The sequence below is a fragment of the Salvelinus namaycush genome, chromosome 31 (genome assembly GCF_016432855.1).
Source record: "Salvelinus namaycush isolate Seneca chromosome 31, SaNama_1.0, whole genome shotgun sequence".
Taxonomy (NCBI): Eukaryota; Metazoa; Chordata; class Actinopteri; order Salmoniformes; family Salmonidae; genus Salvelinus; species Salvelinus namaycush.
Window position 1 is genome coordinate 7,138,786 of NC_052337.1, and position 27,028 is coordinate 7,165,813.

General features: G+C 42.1%; 1 protein-coding gene across 1 annotated transcript in view; it reads right to left on the reverse strand.

Annotated features, from left to right (window-relative positions):
- The window catches only part of LOC120026384 (ras-related protein Rab-3C-like), a 61,323-nt gene that overhangs the window by 24,224 nt on the left and 10,071 nt on the right, over window positions 1-27,028 (reverse strand). The window contains exon 2 of the mRNA XM_038971233.1: window positions 7,189-7,307. Coding sequence (XP_038827161.1) covers window positions 7,189-7,307 — 119 coding nt within the window. The remainder of the gene's footprint in view (window positions 1-7,188; window positions 7,308-27,028) is intronic.

Genomic DNA, 27,028 nt, shown 5'->3' on the forward strand with positions numbered 1-27,028 from the left:
TTTCTCTTTCTGTTTCTCTCTTGGTCTGTCTTCCACTCTCTTCCTACCTCTCTCTCCCTCTCTCACCCCCCCCTCTCTCTCGCTCTGTCTAGCGAAGCCACCTAGTTAAGGGAATTTGGAATTACCATAATTGCTTACACCTATCCATTTGATTGATCAGGTTTAACTTATAGCTAGTTACCTCAATATGACAGATATGTATAGCTAGCAACATGTAGATAACTAACTAGCTAGAAAATGATGTTGAAAAATGATTGTACATAACTGGATGGATTTAGCTATCTAATAGAAGTTAACTGCTTAACGTTACCCTGAATTGTGAATTTCTCTGAATGTTGCACCTCTTGTCGAAATCAGTGGTGCCTTCATAGTACTTTGCCTGGTTGGAAAGATAAATGAAAATCTCCTCGAGGGATGCTATTGAAGTGCAAGCTACATTCAAACAAAGCTACAATAACAGTTACAATAGTTAGCTAGCTAACGTTAGCTAAATAAAACTATCTGGCTAGCTAGCTGGCTACCTAGCCAGCTACTGTAGTTGGCTAGCTAAGTAGGCAGGCTGAGGTAAATAAGTACAGTAGCTAGCAGCGTTAATCTAAAAACAGCTTAAATGATTTCTTCCTATTTAACAATATTTTCTTATATAAAGACAAATATATGGTAAAGAAAGAGTGTTCTCTTTCCAGTCTTTTCGGTCCTCTGAGGCAGCAGATGGTCAGCAGGTTGTCACTGTCAAAAACACCATCCTTGGAGAGAAATTCTGAGGTAATAATTTTGCGCGGACTGAGCGAGCCTTGGTGTAATAGAACTAGAACTGCCCGCGTCCCCCTTCCTTCGCAACCGATATGAGGAAAAATAGAGCCAAGCAACCAGCATAGCAATGGACGCTTTGGTTCATTACGTAATCCAGTAAGAATTTTGCAAGTTCTAGCAACAGCCCTAGCAACAGAAGCTAGAACTCATTGAATCCCATTATGACGCAGGGGGTAGGGGGGGTGTGGGGGGGGGGGGGGGGGGGGCTTTTTGGCATGGGGACACTATTTGGCATGACAGGGCCCTAAGCAAGACACCTTTTGCCATGATTTATGCCATGTTAATGATATCTGAGTGAGCGTAACTAACAAAGTCAATGGGGGTCCTCGATCGGTACTGGGCTATGATCACTACAAGTTTAGATAACCAGCTAGACTAACTTACCAATCAAAAAATTGTTACCTGACATTGCTAATTGAGTATGTGTCAGTGACTGACAGATCAAGAGAAACTCCTCCCATACTTAATTGTATCCCATGCTGTTTTGGCCTTTTCCTAGTGGAACAGACCAACATAACTTTGGTTTTCTTGATGTTTAAAACAAGTTTGTTTTGGCAAACCCACTCCCTAATATTCTCCAAATCTCCTTGTAAAGCTTGCTGTACCTGTTGAACCCGATTGTCTTCCTGCATAAATTGTAGTATCATCTGCAAATATAGTAGCTTGAGTTTCAGCTAAGGCATAGGGAAGGTCGTTGGTATATATTAAATAGAGAAGTGGCCCAAGGCAGCTGCCCTGCGGTATTCCACAGTTTAACACATGAGGGGAAGAAAATGAACCATTGATATAGGTGGACTGTTTCCTGTCAGTTAGATATGACTGTACCCAATTCAATGCTACCTCCTTAAAACCATAATGCATTAATTTTATCAAAATTATTTCATGATCCACTAAATCAAATGCTGCACTGAAATCTAAAAATAGTACACCCACAAACTTGCCATTATCCATAGCATTGAGCCACTGGTCAGTCATGTCAACCAATGCAGTGGTAGTGGAATGGTTTTTGCGATAAGCATGCTGATTGGCTGTAATCAGATCATTCTTTTCCATGTACTCCCATATTTGTCTACTCACAATACCCTCCAATATCTTACTGAGTGTAGGGAGTAGACTAATTGGTCGACTATTGGCAGGAGTAATGGGTTCTTAGGACACAGTTTCGCATGCTTCCATACATTTGCAAACATCCCCTTTTCCAGTGACCAATTAAATATGTATCTCAGTGGAACTGCAATCTGGGGAGCAGCACAGCGAAGCAAAAAATTGTCCATAAGACCATAACCTGTAGATTTACCATCAGGTAATGACTTCAATATGTTTAACACCTCCTCCACTGACACCATTTGCAGACTAAAAGAGCAGATCTTGTTGCATGTCCAAATCATCCTAAAGTATCCAATATTGATTGTGTAGCTCAATGGCGTTTCTTATAGATGATTTGGACATGTCATTTAGTAATTTGAGTGAACTATCCCTTTAAAACACAATATTACTACACAGTGGGAATTTATCTTCTATACGCATCTAATATGACATCCACATTGAGTCATCACTACTTGGCGACGATGCAGGCATAAAGTGTTCTTGTGCGACAGTTTAACACTCAGATGCCTCCGTTCTCCAACTCTCATTATGAAGGGAGTTCAGGGAGGATTCTCTTAAAAGTCCTTCCTGGGGCAGTGGATTTGGTGTACTGAAATAGTTGTGTCATAACACAGTTGGGTTTAGAACTTCACATGACAGGCTGTGTCGGATTCTCTCCCCTCACCCCTTCAATGGCTACAGTTAGCCATATTACATTTCAGGGCTTACAGTTGGAGAGATTTGAAAGCATCAAGTAAGAGACAACTAATAAGGCATAACAGTGAATCATTTGCATTTTCTACCCAGCTTAGCACGTGGGCTATGACTGAGGTTGAATTAGCCTACAAAATGGTTGAGTGAAATCTCTCTCATGCGTCTGCACAATCTCTCCTTTTCTCTCTCAATATCTTGCTTTTCCCAAGCGCGCGCTCTCTCTCTTCTTATATCTCCCTTCTTCCCTCTCTCTGTTGCTCTCACTTCCACTAAGCCTAGCGCCAAATCATGAGTATCCCTTTTGAATACCATTCAGCATACTGTTATTCATAGTGCTGGCTGTAGCTGAGCAGGGGTTAGGCCTGGTTCAATCCTTGGAAACCATGTGAGTGGATGTTCTAACCAGTCATCTTGGATTGGTCATTGAGCACTATGGGGAAAGACAAAACTATTATTGTAAACTCTACACTACATCCCTCTGGGAGTGGAGAGAGACTTGGGTCTTCCTGAGTCTCAGAGTAGGAGTGCTGATCTAGGATCTGTTTTCCTTTTTAGATCATAATAAATTAGATAACATGGTCAGAGGGGATCTGTTCTTAGATCAGCACTCCTACTCTGAGACGCTTTATGAATAAGGGCCTTGGTCTGGATGTGGCATCATGTCAGTGCACCTCAGCTGTGCCCATTTTTAATCCAATGACCCGGCTAATAACCCCTACATGGTTACCATGGTTACACCCAAGGGTTAAATGGAAGGGGATGAGAGTTCTGTCTCCTGGGAGTCAGCATTCAGTGGGAATTGTGCAGAAATCTCTGTTAAGAAAATATCAGATAGCTCTGTTAAGAAAACATCAGATATATCTGTTAAGAGATATCAGATAGTATTAACAGAGATATCTCCAAAGTGAAACATAAAACTAGGTTTCTGGAAAAAAACTCTAAATATCTGGATAAGAATGCATTGGTGGCATTGGCAGGGGTTCTTGTTCAGTGCCACCTTGAAGATGTGTGCTCTTCCTGGTACAATAAGCCCCCAAGATAATGAAAAACAAACTGCAGACATCTCAGAACAAATTAGTCAGGATTATTCTTAAACTTCCAGAACGTACTCATATTGACCATTCCCATTTTGAAAGCCTCAGATGGCTCAAAGTGGAGGAGAGAGTCTCTCAGATTAGATTGTGTCGTGTACATAAGCTTGTCCACAGTATGATCCCTAGGTACCTACAGTGCATTCGGAAAGTATTCAGACCTCAGTGCAGTATTCAGTGCATTCGGAAAGTATTCAGAATCTTTCCTAATTGTGTTACGTTACAGCCTTATTCTAAAATTGATTAAACCCCCCCCCCCCCCCCCCCCCATCAATCTACACACAATACCCCATAATGACAAAGCGAAAACTGTTTTTTAGAAATGCTTGCAAATTTATAAAAATAAAATACAAAAATAACTTATTTACATAATTATTCAGACCCTTTGCTATGAGACAGCTCAGGTGCATCCTGTTTCCATTGATCATCCTTGAGATGTTTCTACATCTTGATTTGGAGTCCACCTGTGGTAAATTCCATTGATTGGACATGATTTGGAAAAGCACACACCTGTCTATATAAGGTCCCACAGTTGACTGTGCATGTCAGAGCAAAAACCAAGCCACAAGGTCGAAGGAATTGTCCGTAGAGCTCCGAGACAGGATTGTGTCGAGGCACAGATCTGTGGAAGGGTACAAAAAAAATGTATGCAGCATTGAAAGTCCCCAAGAACACATTGGCCTCATTTATTCTTAAATGGTAGTTTGGAACCACCAAGACTCTTCCTAGAGCTGGCCGCCCGACCAAACTGAGCAATCGGGGGGGAGAAGGGCCTTGGTCAGGGAGTTACCAAGAACCCAATGATCACTCTGACAGATCTCCAGAGTTCCTCTGTGGAGATGGGAGAACCTTCCAGAAGGACAACCATCTCTGCAGCACTCCACCAATCAGGACTTTATGGTAGAGTGGCCAGACGGAAGCCACTCCTCAGTAAAATGCACATGACAGCGCGCTTGGAGTTTGCCAAAATATTCACTGGTCTGATGAAACCAATATTGAACTCTTTGGCCTGAATGCCATAGTGTCACCTCTAGAGGAAACCTGGCACCATCCCTACGGTGAAGCATGGTGGTGGCAGCATCATACTGTGGAGATGTTTTTCAGTGGCAGGGACTGGGAGACTAGGCAGGATCGAGGGAAAGATGAACAGCGCAAAGTACAGAGAGATCCTTGATGAAAACCTGCACCAAAATGCTCAAGACCTCAGACTGGGGCAAAGGTTCACCGTCTAACAGGACAACGACCCTAAGCCAACACAATGCAGGAGTGGCTTCGGGACAAGTCTCTGAATGTCCTTCAGTGTCTCAGCCAGACCCTGGACCTGAAAATAACTGTGCAGCGACGCTCCCCATCCAACCTGACAAAGCTTGACAGGATCTGCATAGAAGAACGGGAGAAACTCCCCAAATACAGGTGTGCCAAGCTTGTAGCGTCAAACCCAAGAAGACTCGAGGCTGTAACTGCTGCTGAAGGTGCTTCAACAAAGTACTGAGTAAAGGGTCTGAATAACTATGTTAATTATGGGGTATTGTGTGTAGACTGATGAGGGGAAAAAAAGAATAAGAATAGAATAAGGCTGTAACGTACCAAAATGTGGAAAAAGTCAAGGGGTCTGAATACTTTCCGAGAGCACTGCAAATGAACACTGACATAGTTTGTCCATTAGACTTGCTATGTAAAGCCTGTTGTTCATGAATCATGGAGTATATATCATAATATAATTAAGCAATTAGGCACTGAGGGGGTGTGGTATATGGCCAATATAGCACGGCTAAGGGCTGTTCTTATGCATGACGCATCGCGGATTGCCTTGAAACAGCCCTTAGTCGTGGTATATGGCCATATACCACAAACCCCCGAGGTGCCTTATTGCTATTATAAACTGGTTACCAACATAACAATAAATGTTTTGTCATGCCTGTGATATAACACGGCTGTCAGCCAATCATCATTCAGCGCTAGAACCACACAGTTTATAATAATAAATAATATAAATGGTTAATACATTCTCAAATGCATAGTGTCTATCAAGCATCTAATAATGCTTTTATCAGCCGTTTATAATCACACCAAATAAAGTGTCACCCAGTTAGTCTGTAAGCGGGCTTGCAGTGTAACAGGCTTCTGTTGGTCCATTAACTGACCACAGGCAGCTGTGCTGCTCTATACCAAACTAGACCACAGTACGGTGTACATTTTAGGACCCCCTCAGCCTCAAGTCTCACACCGGTCTCAGATTTCAGTCCTGTACTGAAGAAGCAGAGTGTATGTGAGGAGGGCTACAATCAATAGATTTAAATATTAAGCCCCTCCGCTGGACTGCCGTTTGCTTCTGTTCTGTCCCTTTTTCCTCCTTTTTTTTGTTTAAATATCATCCAGTTTAGTGATGCAAGCATATAGACCCATTGAGAAAGAGCAAACCTTTCCCTTGGTCTTCCTACAGTGCAGTAGTAACCTCTGAGGAACTATAACCGGTTGTGATAAAATAGGCCTATGGGTAAGCTTGCATGAAGTACCATATGCATCTTTTGTGTTGTGTTGTGTTATGATAATATTGAATTAGTTCAAATGGAAGTGCTGTTCATGGAACATTTAACACATTTGACATAGCAAGCTCTCAACCAAGACAACCAGCTAACTATGTTGGCTACTAGCTAACGCTGGAGGGTTGTGGTTTGTGGTTCACATCGCGTTGTTCCATTCTAAAATGTATGACAGCTAAATAACATTACCTTACATCAAATGAGATATCAAATATAAGCAATATTAGCTGCTTAGCATAGCCTACTGTTCTAGCTAGATAACTACCAGACAGCTAGCTATGCCAACTTCTCAACCAAGACATAGCAAACGAGCTAACCACCTTTGTACTAGCTTATGATTTGTGAAACCACAATATAGGACTTCTAAAGACATTCTGAAGACTCCATTAAGACATTATAAGCTAAAATGTTTGACTGAAGTGCGACTGAGAATAGTTAGGCTATAATGCATATTCAACCATTCAACTCTACTTTAGTCTGTGTTCGCCACACATTGTGTAACTATTCTCTCTCTGTAAACACAGACTGTGTGTTGTAAGGACATCTCCCCTGCTGTTGGAACTATACTATGCGACTGTAGCAGCTATCGATCCACACTATGCTTCAGGGTCCCAATGTGAGGGAAGAATATGGAGTTTCATGCCATGCACTGCTTCCCATTGTTTCCACTTAAGTCTCAGTGCACAAAATGGTTGCCTTCGGCCACTGAGGTGGAAGCCATGTTCAGCCAAGCTAACCAATGACTCATCACACCGTTTCTTGGAATTTCTTCCGTTGTTTGCCTTTTAAACAGGGTGTACTGTATTTGACATAAAGGATGTACAACAACACCCTATTACGGATGCAAAGGGTTAGAGGGAGGTGAAAACAAAAAGAAAAGACATCCAACTGCCATGACACACCTGCTGAAGAAAACAGACAGAAATAAATAGTTGACTCACCAGTCCTGCACACAACCGAAGGACTCCTCGTTGGTGATGTCATACATCAGGATGAAGCCCATAGCTCCTCTGTAGTATGCTGTGGTAATGGTCCGGTATCGCTCCTGACCCGCTGTGTCCTACAGACAGAGATCGGCATACATCTTTCAGATAAAACTGTCAGTTTCAACATAGACAGCCAGACAGTCTAGTTAACTGGAGTGAAGATAGGCAGACATGCACACAAGCACCCCGACAGACAGACAAACAGACAAGGAGAGACAGGGCCTCTCGGGCGATATCACTCCTTGACGACCTAATTGTTAAGCATGGCGAATCAACACAATCTGTGAATTTGTATTATAAAGTAGCAGTGGTAGAGAATAGGTGACCATCCTAAACAAGTGGTACGAACAACCTCGCTAATTGTCTGAATGCGGCTTATTATCATCAATAATCTATTGAGAGATTGAACGACACATAATTCAGACCAGAGATACAGCACTGCCTGATACACATCTACAGCTCAGAGTAAAAACCAATCACTTCATCACCGACAGTCAGCTGCTCTTGCACTTTGCTTAATAACTATCGTACGCACCGATAACAACCTCAGCCTTTAATTGAGCAACAGAGAGAGAGAGAGAAAAAGGGCCACTTCCTGTGCAGTGCATTGGATGCGTCCCAAATGGCAGCCTATTCCCAACAATACAGTAGTATCTAACAATTCACAACAATACACACAAATCTAAAAGTAAAAGAATGACGGAGTGGTAATGACTAAAATACAGTAGAATAGAATATATACGTATGAAATGAGTAAAGCAAATAGCTATAGCCCAGTCCAGTGTTTCCACAATCACTATCACACCCGGACTGCTGGGTTTGCTTCCACGCTTCCGTGCCTCTGTTGCCATGGTAACTGGGCATCTGGGAAGTGGCGGTTGGGCGGCTGGAGGAGAGGGGAGGTGGACAAGGGTGACAACAGAGGAGAAGAGGGCAGGGGTGGACGTGGGGTCCTTGCTATCCGGGTTTCTTGGGAACGTCCCCACCCCATTGAAGTCAAAATGTAAAATAGTTAAGGCTCGGTTAAGGTTAGGGTAAGGATAGGGGTTAATTTTAGGGTTAGGGTAGGGACATCCCAAGGTTCCCAGATGGCTGGATTACAGGCATTGGGAGACCAATAGGAGCACATCACTGTCTGAAGCAACTACAGACCACGTCCATCAACACATAGAGAACAGTGGGGAGAGATGGGGTTCTACTAAACATAAGCTTCACAATAGGTTATTTGCTAATGTTAATCACTTAGGACTTTTTACGTGTAGGAGAGACACTGGACTGGGTGGAATTCAGGGCGACCTCCATATGAATCATGCTAAATCTAAAAAGGCATTTGTGTGTTCTAACTCTGCAAGTCTGCTAAGTTGAGGCCTATACTAGCTACAACCCAAATATACACGGGATCTTAAAGTGAATTCCTAAGCTTTCTGCCTCTCAAAAGGACAAAGACTGTTCACGGAACTGGTCTTTTGTCCTCTGTGACATTGGCAGACATACTGTGCAAGAGCAATGTCAATTCAACCCGCGGGTCCCCTATTCAGTTGAGAAAAGTAAAGATTTCCACCATGGCATTCTCTTTCCTACAGTATCAAGTCACTCGAAAACTCCCCACTGAAGCAGAGTTAAAGGTCATAAATTGTTTTTATGTCTAAATACAGCATCCTAAAAGGGAATTTAAGCATATTTAGATACACACATATTTTTTGTTGTGATCATTTTCTACTTCCAACTTTTCTGAGATGGATCAATCAAATCACATATTTGGCTCAGTGTTAAATATGTTATTATTTTATACACCTTTATACAGCCTAAGCCTACAAACACTCATTTCCATACAATATCAACATTTCATTACAGTATTAACCATAAGCAATAGACTGAGATTTCTCTCGTCTCAAACCCTCTCAACCCATCTCTCTCAAATCTGACATGTCATCGTTTCAATCCCAATGTACCTGCAACTAGAACAAACACCACCCCTGTTGGTGTTTTTATTGAAGTGTCCTCATCAAAAAAATAATATATTGAGTCAAGCAGACGACACAAACCCCCTCAACGACGGGTTCAACCAATCAGTCTAGCAGAAGCAGCCTGCTAGACCACGGCACTGGACCATGACTACGTGGTCATTTTGCCTTCCATTGCTGAGCCGCGGAGTAACTCCGTTTGAAGACCACCGAGCTCTTATCAGACTGTGGCAGCTAGGATCTGCTAGGCTAAACACACACAGAGAGAGAGAGAGAGAGGCACACACACACATATATGCACATGCACACACACTCAGTCATCATACACATAGAGTGCATAAACAAGCACACTGTTAATCACTTGCCCTCATTTTACTCAAACTTGCATACAGACAGGCACACACACAGTTTTGTATTGCTATCCTTGTGGGGACCAAATAATCGATTCCCATCCAAAATCCTTTTTCCTTAACCCCTTACCCTAAATCTGACCCTAACCCTTAACCTAACCATAACCCCTAATCCTAAAACTATACCAAACCCTAACTCCTAACCTTAACCCTAAACCTCACTGCAATGCCTAACCCTAACCTTAATTGTAACCCTAACCCTAATTGTAACCCTAAATCTAACATAGCATTTCTCCTCGTGTGGACCGGCAAATTTTCCTTGTTTATGTCACGTTCTGACCATAGTTTGCTTTGTATGTTTCTATGTTTTATGTCTAGGTTGTCTATTTCTATGTGTTTGGTCAGGGCGTGAGCTGGGGTGGGCATTCTGTTGTTTTTTCTATGTTTGTATTTCTGTGTGTGGCCTGGTATGGTTCTCAATCAGAGGCAGCTGTCGATCGTTGTCTCTGATTGAGAATCATACTTAGGTAGCCTGTTTTCCCACTATGGGTTGTGGGTAGTTATTTTCTGTGTCTGTTTCACCATACAGAACTGTTTCGGTTGTTTGTTTGTGCTTTTGTTATTTTGTTCAGTGTTCAGTTGATTTATTAAAAATCTAATTATGGACACTTACCACGCTGCACATTGGTCCGATATTTCCTACTCCTCCTCAGACGAAGAGGAGAATCGTTACAGTTTAACTATCCTTGTTAGGACTTCTGGTACCCACAAGGATATTAAAACAAACACACACACACAAGCACCCCCCCCCCCACACCCACAAATCCCAGACAAACCTCAACTAAGATGCAAGCAGACATGGCCCCCTGCTCTGTCATAACTGAACCACCGTCTCTTCAGACCTGGCTAGCTGTTCTACACTAAACGCCTGTGGCAAGTCTCAGGTCTGTGTTTGCACAAAGCACGCAATATGAAACAACATAACTGTCCCAATACACTGCTCTAATTACTGCAAACAGAAGAAGCCTGATATGACAGTAGAGTACAGTACTACGATCACACGGTGAGCCAGTCTGGAGAGTGGAAAATCAAGTCTGTCTGACAGGGAATATATGAGAGAGAGTGAGAGAGAGAATTTAAGGAAAGCTTTGACTATGTACAGACTCAGTGAGTATAGCTTTGCTATTGAGAGAGGCCGCCGTAGGCAGACCTGACTCTCATGACAAGACAGGCTATGTGCACACTGCCCACAAAATGAAGTGGAAACTGAACTGCACTTCTTAACCTCCTGCCAAATGTATGACCATATTAGAGACACATATTTCCCTCAGATTACACAGACCCACAAATGATTCGAAAACAAATCCAACTTTGACAAACTCCCATACTGTTTCTATGGGGTTTGGGAAGGAAAGGGGGTTTTGGGAATCAGAGGTGGGATCTCTCTCTCTCGCCCCCCACTTCCCAACCAACCCCACCATCTCTCTCTCTCCCAATCCTAACCAACCTCCCCATCTCTCTCTCTTTCCTCCCCTCCCCTTCCCGGCCAACCCCCCCCCCCCCCCCCCCCCCCTCTCCCAACCAACCTCCCCATCTCTTGTTACATTGTTACATGCAATATGTTTTGAGGACATCACTGGACATATATTGCTCCATCCGGTTTTGTGATTAAACAAAACCAATATTTGCCCTATATCGGTCTGCTAATACAGGACTAGTAAAGGCCCAGTGTACTACTTTTGTGAAAAATATTCACATTTTTCAGGGGGTGCTGCAGCACCCTCAGCAGTCATACTTCCCATTGCTATGCTTTCAAAATAATTAACAAGGAAAGTTTGAATGGGGAAGAGAGAGAGAGCTATAATATTACTACAGACGTTAGATATGTAATTATTATGCAAGTATGTGCCTTATTCCTTTTTTTTATATATTATAAATACAAAACATACAAATGACATCATCATGCAAACCTCACACCTGCCCAGACCCACTAGTCCCCACCCCTATCCCCAGCACCCCTGTCCCCAGCACCCCTAACCCCAGCATCACTTTCTGCCACATGGCCTCAAACTGCACCATTTTGTTTCTCTCCGTCGCCAACGCTCTTTACATGTTTTGATAACAAAGCATTTGACCTTTCCATTGTGTGAACAACGGAGGATTGGCTGATTTCCAGTTATTGAGAATATGTTTTTTAAGATAATTGATGAGAAGAGTATTGTCCAGCCCATCGGGTATCTCACTGCACCCTCATACAGTATGTCATGTCTTGAAATATACAGACAGACAAATTAAAAGTACATTTACATTGTAATACTTCTGACATCCATCTTTCCAACTCCGCCTAGAATTTATAATTTAGTAAAATTCCCAGAAGGCATGAATTATGGAGTCATTAGATGTTTTACACTTCAAACATGAATCTGCCATTGTGCTGTAGAATTAGTGAATTTTGTCTCTTGTATAATAAATTCTATACATTAATTTATACTGGATTAAGAGTACATTTTTGTTAACTGTAATCTCATTAGTTATGTTTCAACATTCCTTCCATCTTGTGCCAATATCAATTATTTTTTAATCTTGGTTCCAATAATAATAATAAAAAAGTGTATAGGCTCTCTGCAAGGTTTTCTATAGTTTATCTATCATATGAACATCCTTTGGTGACTCAAATAGGATTCCCTCAAGATTACTCTGATGTCCAAAAGATTTCAAATTAACATTGTGTGATATAAAACTTTTAAATTGGATGTATTTGAAAATACCTACATTGGTCAGTCCAAAATTGTTTTTTAAAGCTGTCATGGAAATAAATGTATTTCCTATTACCAAGTCATTTACGGTTTCTATGCCTTTAGTTTTCCATGTGGGCCAATTTATCGATGAATTCTAAAAAGCTATCTGTCACGTTCCTGACCGGTTTTCTGTTATTTTGTATGTGTTTGACGGTCAGGGCGTGAGTTTGGGTGGGCAGTCTATGTTTTCTGTTTCTATGTTGGTTTAAAGGGTGACCTGATATGGCTCTCAATTAGAGGCAGGTGGTTTTCATTTCCTCTGATTGAGAGCCATATTAAGGTAGGTGTTTTCACATTGATTGTTGTGGGTGGTTGTCTTCCGTGTCTGTGTATGTTGCGCCACACGGGACTGTTTCGGTATGTTTGTTCGTTCGGTTTTTGTGTAGTCTATTTTCCTGTTCGTGCGTTCTTCGTGTCATGTAAGTTCGTTTGTTCAGGTCTGTTGACTGCGTTTATTTGTTTTGTAGTTTATCAAGTGTATTTCGTTTCGTCTTAGTCTTGTTTAATAAATCATTATGTCATATCACCACGCTGCATTTTGGTCGAATCACTACTCCTCCTTTTCGGATGAAGAGGAGGAGGAACATCGTTACACTATCCAAGGATTGTTCCATAAGGTTGTGTTTCTAGGGAGTGAAATTGATTCTTGCAAAATATACGTTTCATTTTCTTCCATATCGTTATAGTGTTCTTAACTATTAAGTTGTTAATGTTCTTAGCTTTATCCTTTAAAAATAGACATGAGCATGTGCATCTTCAATATGTACCCATTGTTCCTCTTTAGTGCATTTAATAACTAGCCCTATGTAGCAAGTAAAAGCCTTGAGTAGGGAGTTGATACAATTCCAAGTCTGGAAGGTTAAAATCGATCAAATGTATTTATAAAGCCCTTTTTACATCAGCAGATGTCACAAAGTGCTTATACAGAAACCCAGCCTAAAACCCCAAACAGCAAGCAATGCAGATGTAGAAGCACGGTGGCAAGGAAAAACTCACTAGAAAGGCAGGAACCTAGGAAGAAACCTATAGACAAACCAGGCTCTGAGGGGTGGCCAGTCCTCTTCTGGCTGTGCCGTGTGAAGATTATAAGATTACATGGCCATTTAAGGCCAGATTGTTCTTCAAAATGTTAAAATGTTCATAGATGACTAGCAGGGTCAAATAATCACAGTGGTTGTAGAGGGTCCAACAGGTCAGTACCTCAAGAGTAAATGTCAGTTGGCTTTTCATAGCCTAGCATTCAGAGGTTGAAACAGCAGGTGCGGTAGAGAGAGTCGAAAACAGCACGTCCGGTAAACAGGTCAGGGTTCCCTTGCCGCAGGCAGAACAGTTGAAACTGGAGCAGCAGCAAGACCAGGTGGACTGGGGACAGCCAGGAGGTAGGCAAGGTACTCCTGAGGCATGATCCTAGGGCTCAGGTCCTCCGGGAGGGAGAGAAAGAGAATTAGAGGGAGCATACTTAGTCACACAGGACACCAGATAAGACAGGAGAATTACACTAGATACAACAGACTGACCCTAACCTCCCGGCACATAGACTATTGCAGCATAGATACTGGAGGCTGAGACGGGGGTGGGTCAGGGGACACTGTGGCCCGTCCGACGATACCTCCGGACAGGGCCAACCAGACAGGATATAACCCCACCCACTTTGCCAAAGCACAGCCCCCACACCACTAGAGGGATATCCGCAGACCAACATACTACCCTGAGACAAAGCTGAGTATAGCCCACGATCATCTCCTTCACCGCACGAGCCCGAGGGGGCGCAAAACCGGACAGGAAGATCACATCTGTGATTCAACCCACTCAAGTGATGCACCCCTCCTAGGGACGGCATGGAAGAACACTAGTAAGCTAGTGACTCAGACCCTGTAATAGAGTCAGAGGCAGAGAATCCAAGTAGAGAGAGGGGAGCCGGCCAGGCAGAGACAGCAAGGGCAGTTTGTCGCTCCAGTGCCTTTCCGTTCACCTTCACACCCCTGGGCCAGACTACACTCAATCATAAGACCTACTGAAGAGATGAGTCTTCAGTACAGACTTAAAGGTTGAGTCTGTGTCTCTCACTTGGATAGTCAGATCATTCCATAAAAATTGAGCTCTATAGGAATAAGCCCTGCCTCCGGTTTTTCGCTTAGAAATTCTAGGGACAATAAGGAGGCCTGCGTCTTGTGACCGTAGCGTACGTGTAGGTTTGTACAGCAGGAGCACGCTTTGTAGGTTAGCTGTAAAACCTTGAAATCAGCCCTAGCGTTAACAGGAAGCCAATGTAGAGGCTAGCACTGGAGTAATATGATAAAATGTTTTGGTTCTAGTCAGGATTCTAGCAGCCGTGTTTAGCACTAACTGAAGTTTATTTAGTGCTTTATCTGGGTAGCTGGAGAGTTGAGCATTGCAGTAGTCTAATCTAGAAGTGACAAAGCATGGATTAGCTTTTCTGCATAATTTTTGGACAAAATGTTTCAGATTTTTGCAATGTTACGAATATGGAAAGAAACTGTCCTTGAAATATTCTTGATATGTTTGTCAAAAGAGAGATCAGGGTCCAGAGTAATGCCGAGGTCTTTCACAGTTTTATTTGAGACGACTGTACAACCACCAAGATTAATTGTCAGATCCAACAACTTGGGCATCTGTTTTGTCCGAGTTTAAAAGTAAAACATTTGCCGCCATCCACTTCCTTATGCCTGAAACACAGGCTTCCAGGGAGGGCAATTTTGGGGCTTTACCAAGTTTTATCGAAATGTACAGCTGTGTGTCGTCCGCATAGCAGTGAAAGTTGACAGTGTTTCCGAATGACATCATCAAGAGGTAGAATATATATTGAAAACAATATATTGAACCTTGAGGAACGCCGACACTTACGATTGATTTGTCAGAGGTCAAACCATCCACAGAGACAAACTGATATCTTTCTAACAGATAAGATCTAAACCAGGCAAGAACTTGTCAGTGTAGACCAATTAGGGTTTCTAATCTCTCAAAAAGAATGTGGTGATAGATGGTGTCAAAAGCAGCACTAAGGTCTAGGAGCACGAGGACAGATGCAGAGCCTTGGTCTGACACCATTAAAAGGTAATTTACCACCTTTACGAGGGCAGTCTCAGTGCTATGACGGGGTCTAAAACTAGCCTGAAGCATTTCATATACATTATTTGTTTTCAGGAAGGCAGTGCGCAACAGCTTTTTTTTTATTGAGAGAAATGGGAGATTCAATATAGGCTAATAATTTTTTACATTTTCTGGGCTTTATTACTGCCACTTTTAGTGAGTTTGGTACACATCCGGTGGATAGGGAGCCATTTATTATGTTCAACATAGGAGGGCCAAGCACAGGAAGTAGCTTTTTCAGTAGTTTAGTTGGAATAGGGTCCAGTATGAAGCTTGACGGTTTAGAGGCCATGACTATTTTCATGAATGTGTCAAACTTCAGCGTTTCTATTGATGCTAGGTCCTGGCAGTTCTGTGCAGATTCAGGACAACTGAGCTTTGGAGAAATACGCAGATTCAAAGTGGAGTCCATCATTTGCTTTCTAATGATCATGATCTATTCATTGAAGACGTTCATGAATTTATCACTGCTGAAGTGAAAGATGTAAATAAAATAAATGTTAATTGTCTCCTCAATTAGGTTGGAAAAATAGGATGATCGAGCAGCAGTGAGGGCTCTTCGATATTCCACAGTACTGTCTTCCCAAGCTAGTCGGAAGACTTTTCTGTATACCAGGGAGCAAATTTTTTGTGACAACTATTTTTTGTTATTAGGGATATGACTGCATCTAGAGTATTACACAAGGTTAAATTAAGATCCTCAGTTAGGTAGTTAACCTATTTTTGTACTCCGACATCCATGGGTATGTGGAGGGCGTCTGGAAGGGCATCTAAGAATCTTTGGTTTGTCCGAGAATTTATAGCAACGCTTTTGATGATCCTTGGCTGGGGCCTGAGCAGATTATTTGTTGCGATTGCAAACGTAATAAAATGGTGGTCATATAGTCCAGGATTATGAGGAAAAACATTTAGATACACAATATTTATTCCATGGGACAAAACTACATCCAGGGTATGACTGTGGCAATGAGTAGGTCCGGAGACATGTTGGACAAAACCCAATGAATTGATGATGACTCCAAAAGCCTTTTGAAGTGGGCCTGTGGACTTTTCCATGTATATACTAAAGTCACCAAAAATGTGATATTATCTGCCATGACTACAAGGTCCAATAGGAATTCAGGGAACTCAGTGAGGAATGCTGTATACTGCCCAGGAGGCCTGTCAACAGTAGCTACAGTTGAAATCGGAAATTTACATTCACCTTAGCCAAATACATTTAAACTCAGTTTTTCAAAACCACTGACATGTAATCCTTGTAAAAAAACTCCCCGTCTTAGGTCAGTTAGAATCACCACTTTACTTTATGAATGTGAAATGTCAGAAAAATAGTGGAGAGAATTATTTATTTCAGCTTTTATTTCCTTCATCACATTCCCAGTTGGTCAGAAGTTTACATACACTCAATTAGTATTTGGTAGCATTGCCTTTAAATTGTTTAACTTGGGTCAAACGTTTCGGGTAGCCTTCCAAAAGCTTCCCACAATAAGTTGGGTGAATTCTGTCCCATTCTTCCTGACAGAGCTGGTGTAACTGAGTCAGGTTTGTAGGCCTCCTTGCTCGCACACACTTTTTCAGTTCTGCCCACACATTTTCTATGGGATTGAGGTCATGGCTTTGTGATGGCCACTCCCGTACCATGACTTTGTTGTCCTTAAGCCATTTTGCCACAACTTTGGAAGTATGCTTGGGGTCATTGTGGAAGACCCATTTTCGACCAAGCTATAACTTGCTGACTGCTGTCTTGAGATGTTGCTTCAATATATGTACATAATTTTCCTTCCTTATGATTTCTTCTATTTTGTGAAATGCACCAGTCCCTCCTGCAGCAAAGCACCCCCACAACATGATGCTGCCACCCCCGTGCTTCAAGGTTATGATGGTGTTCTTCGGCTTGCAAGCTTCCCCCTTTTCCTCCAAACATAACGATGGTCATTATGGCCAAACAGTTCTATTTTTGTTTCATCAGACCAGAGGACATTTCTCCATGTGCAGCTGCAAACCGTAGTCTGGCTTTTTTATGGAGGTTTTGGAGCAGTGGCTTCTTCCTTGCTGAGCGGCCTTTCAGGTTATGTCGATATATGACTCGTTTTACTGTGGATATAGATCCCTTTGTACTTGTTTCCTCCAGCATCTTCACAAGGTCCTTTGCTGTTGTTCTGGGATTGATTTGCACTTTTCGCACCAAAGTACGTTCATCTCTAGGAGACAGAACGCGTCGCCTTCCTGAGCGGTATGACGGCTGTGTGGTCCCATGGTGTTTTCACTTGTGTACTATTGTTTGTACAGATGAACGTGGTACCTTCAGGCATTTGGAAATTGCTCCCAAGGATGAACCAGACTTGTGGAGGTCTACAATTTTGTTTTTGAGGTCTAAGCTGATTTCTTTTGATTTTCCCGTGATGTCAAGCAAAGTGGCACTGAGTTTGAAGGTAGGTCTTGAAATACATCCACAGGTACACCTCCAATTGACTCAAATGATGTCAATTAGCCTATCAGAAGCTTCTAAAGCCATGACATCAGTTTCTGGAATTTTCCAAGCTGTTTAAAGGCACAGTCAACTTAGTGTATGTAAACTTCTGACCCACTGGAATTATAATACAGTGAATTATAAGTGAAATAATCTGTCTGTAAACAATTGTTGGAAATTGTTACTTGTGTCATGCACAAAGTAGATGTACTAACTGATTTGCCAAAACTATAGTTTGTTTACAAGAAATTTGTGGAGTGGTTGAAAAATGAGTTTTAATGACTTCAACCTAAGTGTATGTAAACTCCCGACTTCCACTGTATAAAAAGTGATTGAGTAGGCTGCATAGATTATGACTAGAAGCTCAAAATACGAAAACAGTCTTTTTGGGGGGTAAATTGAAATTTGCTGTCATGAATGTTTGCAACACCTCCTCCGCCTTTACGGGATGCGCGGGGGATATGGTCACCAGTGTAACCAGGAGGAGAGGCCTCATTCAACACAGTAAATTCATCAGGCTTGGGCCATGTTTCAGTCAGGCCAATCACATCAAGATTATGATCAGTGATTAGTTAATTGCCTATGACTGCCTTGGAAGTGAGGGATCTTACAATAAGTAACTCTATTTTGAGATGTGAGATATCACAATCTCTTTCAATAATGACCGGAATGGAGGTCTTATTCCAGTGAGATTGCAAAGGCGAACACCTCCATGTTTTGTTTTGCTCAACCTAGATCGAGGCACAGACACGATTACTCAATGCCGACATCTTTCTAGCTGATTTACACGCTGAAGCTGTTGTGCTTGGTGACCTCAATTTGCACCATCTTCAGATTAGCCTTTACGTTGGTAGCCCTGCCCCCTGGTAAACAGTGTATGGTCGCTGGATGAGTATTTTTAAGTCTAATATTGCGAATAATGGAGTCGCCAGTGACTAGGGTTTTCAATTTGTCCAAGCTAATGGTTGGAGGCTTCGGTAGCTCAGACCCGTAACGGGTGGAGGAGAGACCTGAGAAAGCTCAGCCTCGTTACTGAATGGAGAGAACCGGTTGGAAGTTTGTCGGCTGAATGAGCAACACCGGTTGAGCATGCCGACAGCATTTCTTTCCAGAAGCCTTGAGAAAATTGTCTGGCTGCGGGGACTGTGCCGTTGGATTTATACTACTATCTGTATTTACTGGTGGTGGTACAGACACCGTTTCATCCTTTCCTACACTTAAATTGCCCTAACAGCATCTAAAGCTGGGCTTGCAACACGGCTATCCTCACCATAAGGCGATAGTTCTCCTGTATATTATGAGTACAGCGACCGTAATTAGATGGCATAGTGCTAATGTTACTAACGCTACTTAGCTTTTTGGGCTGGTGGAGGTCCTGTAGAACCATGTTCAGATAAAGCATCCGGAGTGAAAAAGTTTAAAGTAAAACGTTGAGCGAGGAAAAAACTAAGACGTTGGGAAATGTGTTCAAAGTAAAAAACGAAAAGTTTGGCAGATAGCCAAGTAGCAACAAACAGCAGGGAGACTCAGATGTAGGAACATGTAAAACTTTCATTTTTATTCTGTTATATTTTCCCATATAAAAGTATGTTATGACCGAGTATACTTTTTAAAAGAATGTCTTTGTGTGTGGTAATAAAAATAAATACAAAAGCTTTGTGAGCCATGCTAATCTAAAGAGGTTTATTCTACCGGTAAGATTTATGGGACGATTATTCAATTTAATTACACCTGCTTTCATATTGTTGAGTAATGGAATAAAGTTACCTTTATATATTTGTTGTTTTTTGTCATTTATTAAGCATCCTAAGTATTTCATATTTTTTGTGGTCCACTTAAAGGATTGCTGTAGATCGTGAGCCATTTTTTATTTTCCTCGTACATTTTATAACCTGAGATTTTGGAGTGTTCTGAAAATATTTTTAGCAAAGGGGACACTGAGTGTGGTTTATACCAGAGGAGGATTTTCACGGGATTCATTTTTCTAAACTGCCCCCTGTAGGCCTAATTATTTTTTTTCTTCATTTAATTAACTCTTATGACATAAACCTGGTGTTTTTTTATTGTAGGCGTGAAGATATTTCAACACGGCTATACGATAAAAAGATACAATGATCACTCATGCTTGGCTGCCAAATGTATATATAGGTCTAATATTTATATTGAGGAAATGTGATCATAATTATTTTAGTGATTCACGTTAAGGCGTCCGCATAAGAGTTTGTGCACATATTATGAAGACATTTTGAGGTTTCTATTTGTTTTGGACTTCGGTGGGGGTTTTTCGGCTGTTCGGGCACACGGCATTTTTTCTTGAGGCAAGCCAAAACTCGGAGCCGAAGTCTATGCTCCTTTGTCGGTGATAGGTCAACAGAAGGGATTATTCAATAAAGTCTTTGGGTGTGTTCGTAAATTCAAACTGTAGTGCGCTCGTAAATTCAGAGCGTTGTCAGATTGTCCGTTCGTAAATTCAGAGCGTTTCACTCTCGGAGCCTTCGAAGTGCACACTGGACGCTCTGGATGAGGGGTTGTGTTGATCCGAGCGTTCTGACCTCACAACGGCAATCAAGAACCCAAATTAACTGGCTAACGTTGGCTAGCTACTTCCAGACACAAATGAGAGAACCTCACTCTGACCATTTTACACGCCATAGCATAGTTGGTTAGGCTGTTTACATTTTGCCCAGAGCGTTGCTGACAGTAATTTTGCTGCTGGCATCAATTTAATTACGCTTCTTTGCCGACGTTTACTGACACCGGCCATATTCAACGGGTGTTGAGCGTTCATAAATTCTTCAATTATTCTGCGCTCTGGCACACTCAGACGAGTGCTCTGAAATCGGATTAGATAGCCAGAGTGAATTTACGAACGCACCCTTTGTTGTCGTTCAACGAGAGACAACTCTTTTTCATTGTGAAATACTGCACCAAACATCTTAGTTAGATGTAAAATTGCGCGACTAAGATCTCCTCGGTTAAAACGTCAAAATGAATGACCGATTTCTTGAGTTATTTCAGATTCATTCTGATTATTTGGAGGAAGAGCTTACTGGCTACGGCGTCTCAAAATGGACAGCAGTACTATTTCCCTTTTCCTCATATTTTAAGCGAAGTTTTTTTTAAGGGAGTATGCGAACATACCCTCTGGCTAGGCGCCAGCCGAACTGAAGCATGCTGACGCTTTTAGACGTCCCTCCTAATGAAATTGCCCCCCATCCTGCTGATGTGAGCTGCTGGACAGCGTACTTGAACTTGATATGTGTTTATGGATGAGAAAGTGAACTTGCCATTTCCAAAAATGAGCTCAGTGGGGAATAGGGATTCGCTGCGTTGCGATCTGTTGCCCAGGCCAACAACCAGGGTTTCATTAAATAGGCCTAGGCATTGTACTTTTTTATTGCACATTTAATTAAACTGAAACATTTGGCGATGTTCAACTTAAATTAATTGCTACAAAACGTGCGTTAGACCAAAACAAATGTTGGTCTCTGGCTAGCATTGCACAGGTAGTGGTCGCCTAAATTCACTGTAGGCTAGGCCTAATATATAGGCTAGCATACGAATGGTGGATTAATAGCCCAGTCTATGAATTAATTTATAATTTACTCATCTCTGTCTTCACTATTCCTTTCTTGCACAATTCATGCATCTCCATTGGCCTCTCTCTCTTCCATCCTCTTTATTCCTCTTATAGCTCTTCAATCAGTAGCCTAGCCCATTGTTTGTCCCAGAAGTAGAACAATTGTTTGGTCACTTATTTTGCTCTAAAATGAACTGGCGGGGAAGTTTGAATGGCGAGAGCTTCTCTGGTATGATGTGATCACATTGGCTGGTGGTAAAAATTCAATAAACAGGAATCCCCGCACCCAATGTTTATGTTTACAATTAAATGTATTATGTCAAGAATGCCCAATGTTAGATCATGAATTAAGTTTGAACACTGAATCCAATTGGATGATAGGATCAGGATCAAATCCTCTGATATCCTCAAGCTCATTAATGATAGAATGTTTATATTTGAAGATTGCCAAAAGGCCAGTCTCTTTGGCAATGAGAAGGAGTGGGATGTTAGCTAAAGAGACTGGTACCCAGACTACTCCATCTCCCTAACCCTTACGTAGAAGACAAAATAGCTCTAACAGTCTCATTTCATTTCCTGGAAGCCTGCTGGCTGGCTACAGTAGGGCCACGTCCCAAATGGCACCCATTTCCCAATATTGCAGTACTTCTGATCAGGTCCTATAGGGCTCTGGTCAGAAGTAGTGCACTATGTAGGGTATAGCGTACAATTTGGAACATACATTAGGTTGGAGCTACCAGCCTAGCACAGTAGTCATTAAGGTGATGAAGGCTGCATTAGTTAATGCATTGCCTCCAGGCAGCCACCCCCCAGAGGGGAAGTCACCATCAGTACAGAGTACAGACACAATCGCTAAAGATTCATGTTGTCTGGCCCCAGTCCAAGAGGTCTCTGTTGATTCCAGCAGTCTCTCTCTCTCTACAATGGAATTTAGCAGACACTTTCATCCAGAGCAACTTACAGTCATGCGTGAATACATTTTACGTAAGGGTGGTCCCAGGAATCAAACCCACTATCCTGGCATTACAAGCGCCATGCTCTACCAATTGAGCTACAGAGGCCTACTCTTCATTCTCCTCTCTGTGTCTCTCTCTCTCACACGTTCTCTCTTTATCTCTCTCCCTCCCTCTCTTTGTTTTCAACCCCCGCATCCTTTCACCAGGCAGACCCATAAATTCAAACCCCCGACAACACACAGTGACCTGTTATTAGCTAGATGGACTGATGCTTCTAGAAGGAAACACAGATTCATAGACAGGTGGACGGGCTGAAGGATGGATACTGGAGGTTGTCTGTGCCTAGGGAGGGAGGAATCTAATGTTCATGAGTAGAACATGCTGAGAAAAGAAGAGAGAATTGGGAAATATAGCCTGGGTTCCAGTTTTAGTTTTCTGTAGAGAATGAGGAGGCAGAGCAAATCTCTCCGGCGGGCAGCCGGGGCACTGAGAATAAGCTCGGTAGACAGATGTTTGTTTCAGGATGTCAGCATTGACTGATTGAGACGTCCAGTTGAAATATGCTAGGAATGCCACGCCCTATTAAAGCAGAACCTTTTTCCAAGCCATAAGAAAACTTCAGATACATTGCGAGAATGTGTGCTTGGATTCATTTGATATAGTGTTAACTGTGTGAGACTACATGATAGCTAGCTTTCAATAACAGCATTTAAAATATGCTTCTTTAAATCAAGTTAATGGCCGTTAATTTAACATTATCCTGGCAACCAGTTTTGATAGAATAGCTATTTACATCTTGTATCAGAATGGTAGATCAGTGCAATCATGTTCGATAAAGGCTACCTCCACAAAACCACAATGTCTGGAGTTAGATATCTGCCGATGGGTTGAACGCACGTAGCGTAGCGTGAGAATCGTAAATAAGCCCAGGCCTAAAAGATGAATTGCAAAGGTTAAACCAGCATGTCAATGTAACAATGGACAGATATCTAACTCCACAACAAATCCAGATTCCCTTAGTTACTAACAAACCCCGACTACCTTAGTTTCAAACAAACCCCTGATTCCCTTTGTTAGTAACTAACTGACTTCTTTAGTTACTAACAAACCCCTGATTCCCTCAGTTCCTAATTAACCCCTGATTCCCTTAGTTACTGCACTGAGCAATGGACATGCTTCACGCACAGGTTCAAGACTCTCAAATATTATATGACTTTCATTGAAACTGATAGATGTACAACAACTTGTGTCTTTAATTTAAATTGATAATGTACAACAACTCGTGTCTTTCATTGAAATTGATAGATGTACAATAACTCGTGTCTTTAATTGAAACTGATAGATGTACAACAACTTGTGTCTTCCATTGAAATTGATAATGTACAACAACTCGTCTGTCAAGTTGAGTGGTGCCTTACTGTATTGCATGACTAAGCTTAGGCTGTAACAAACATTTCTGTGCGATTTTGACTATGAAAATGTTGCACAGAATAATGACACCAAAGCCTCCAAACACAGGTAAGTGATGCATACTGCTTGCTACTGAAGTGTGTGGCTTTTCATGGTGATAAGGACAACGCTTACAGACAGTGTGACAAGGCCTTTTCAGAAGAGCACTGCTGAAATGTCCTTGAATGAAATGAGGGATAAAAAATGAGCAGAAAAGATACTCAGCTCTTTCTCTATCCTCCCCCACCTCTCTCTCTCCAACTCTCCATTGCTCTGCCTCTCTACCTCTCTCTCCACCCCCATCTCTTTCTCTCTGCGTTTTCTCCCAACAGGCTTGGAGGTAGGACAAGGAGGTTATATATAGCTCAAGATGAATAGGCATGCCCCACTCTACAGTTTACACAGCCCCAGAATGGAGCAGTGAAGAGCTGTGAATGAATCTGTGGACAAAACGCCTCTCTCTTTGAAGCTAATGAAAGTCTTTGGTTGTCCAATACCACACAAGAGGCAACAGGAACAAGGTGACAATAGTTCACCCTGAAGTGTCACTGACTGCCTTGGACGGGTCATGATGAGAGCTCTGTTAACGGCTGAGTTGATTAATACACTATATATACAAAAGTATGTGGACACCCCTTCAAATTAGTGTATTATGTTATTTCAGCCACACCCGTTGCTGACAGGTGTATAAAATCAAACACATAGCCAGCAATCTCCATAGAAAAACATTGGCAGTAGAATGGCCTTACTGAAGAGCTCAGTGACTTTCAACGTGGCCCCGTCATAGGATGCCACCTTTCCAACAAGTCAGTTCGTCAAATTTCTGCCCTGCTAGAGCTGCCCCGGCTAACTACAAGTACTGTTATTGTGAAGTGGAAACATCTAGGGGCAACAACTGCTCAGCCACGAAGTGGTAGGCCACACAAGTTCACAGAGTGGGACCGCTGAGTGCTGAAGCTCCTCTGGAAGCAACGTCAGCACAAGAACTGTTCGTCAGGAGCTTCATGAAATGGGTTTCCAGCTGCACACAAGCCAAAGATCACCATGTGCAATTCCAAGCGTCGGCTTGAGTGGTGTAAAGCTTGCCACCATTGGACTCTGGAGCAGTGGAAACGCGTTCTCTGGAGTGATGAATCACGCTTCATCATCTGGCAGTCCGACGGCCGAATCTGGGTTTGTCGGATGCCAGGAGAACCCTACCTGCCCCAATGCATAGTGCCAACTGTAATATTTGGTGGAGGAGGACTAATGGTCTGGGGCTGTTTTTCATGGTTCGGGCCAGGCCCCTTAGTTTCAGTGAAGGGACATCTTAACGTTACAGCATACAATGACATTCTAGATGATTCTGTGCTTCCAACTTTGTGGCAAAAGTTTGGAGAAGGCCCTTTCCTGTTTCAGCATGACAATGTCCCTATGCACAAAGCGAGGTCGATACAGAAATAGTTTGTTGAGATCGGTTTGGAAGAACTTGACTGGCCTGCACAGAGCCCTGACCTCAGCTCCATCAAAAACCTTTGGGATGAATTGGAATGCTGACTGCGAGCCAGGCCAAATCGCCCAACATCAGTGCCCAACCTCACTAATGCTCTTGTGGCTGAATGGAAGCAAGTCCCCGCAGCAATGTTCCAACATCTAATGGAAAGCCTGCCCAGAAGAGTGGAGGCTGTTATAGCAGCAAAGGGAGGTATGTTAATGCCCATGAATTTGGAATGAGCTGTTCGATGAGCAGGTGTCCACATATTTTTGGTCATGTAGTGTATGTTATGAATGTGCTGCTAGATTTACTGTAAGTCAGTTTAATGCTTCCCATTTATGAAGTGAACGGCAGCCATTTCCTTCACTTGTCTATACAGAATGAAGGGATTTGAGAAGGAAACGGAAAGTGGAATATCTAGTTGAAATGATTTAAGAGGAAATCAGGAAGAGAATGCACCTAGTACTACTATAACAGTTGATACTCTTTGGAATCATGACAGTAGATACTTTTTGGAATCAATCCCTGTTTGTTCAAATGCTACAGTGCATAATATGCTCCCAGAAAGATCTAACCAAAGTTTCTTGCTGCGTTTTCATCTGCAATAGCCTGCATCACACACTGGCATCTTTGAAAGGCTTAGGACCCCCTGCTTTTCCAGTTAAATTATTATCCCACACGACTGCTTATTCAAAGGCACAGTATGTATGTCCCAAATGGCACCCTGTTCCCTATGTAGTGCACTACTTTTGACCAGGGCCCATAGGTAATAGGGTGATATTTGGGTTGCGGTCACAATGAATCTCTACCGTATGGCATTCTCATCCACTGAATCACTACTGCAGCTGAGATATAACGCAAGGGTTAGGGTTAGGTATAGGGTTAACATCTGACAGACTAAAAAAGCTTTAGGAGTTTGACCAGACAACTGCATTAATTATCACCGCTCATGTTTAGTCAAGCTAATGAGCTAAAAATAGGACAAGTATTTCCATTTGAATCACAAGTCAATTAATATGTAAGGGATAATCAACAAGAGGCTATGGGTTCTGTGGAAGATAATAAATAACGTAGAAGGTGTGTTCCACGGAGTTGCATTATTTTACACAGGACGCATTGAGCCACGAGTTGATTATCCCTTTTATACCATGGCTATAAATGTGTTCAACATCCACTAAAGCAGTTAGCAAGTTTACTAGATAGACAGTAGTTGCCTCTGTAACCAAACAAACAGACTTGCTAGTTTAGTTAACCAAACCATCAGTCCTAGTTTGCTATTATGAAAATCTAATTCAAAAGCAGCTTTCAAAAAGCAGCTCAAACATAGAACATGCAAGAACGAACTATAGCCATTGAATTCTACCGTGCGTTACAGGGAAATAATGCATGCTCTAGAATGCCCTTCAAGCCAATCAGAAATGAGTATTCAACAATGCCATGGTAGAAGAACACATTGTTCATTAGAATGATTTGTACCCATTTTTCTTCAGATTTAAAGTTTTTTTTAAATGTTTTTGCATAAGAGTGAAGAAGGAGGATGAACTAGTTTTAATGCAGGGTTGAAGTGTTCACAAAAAGACAAAGAGAGTTTGAGATGCGATTCAACACCGTGACTAGTCTGACGTAAATTGGTTGTCAAAACA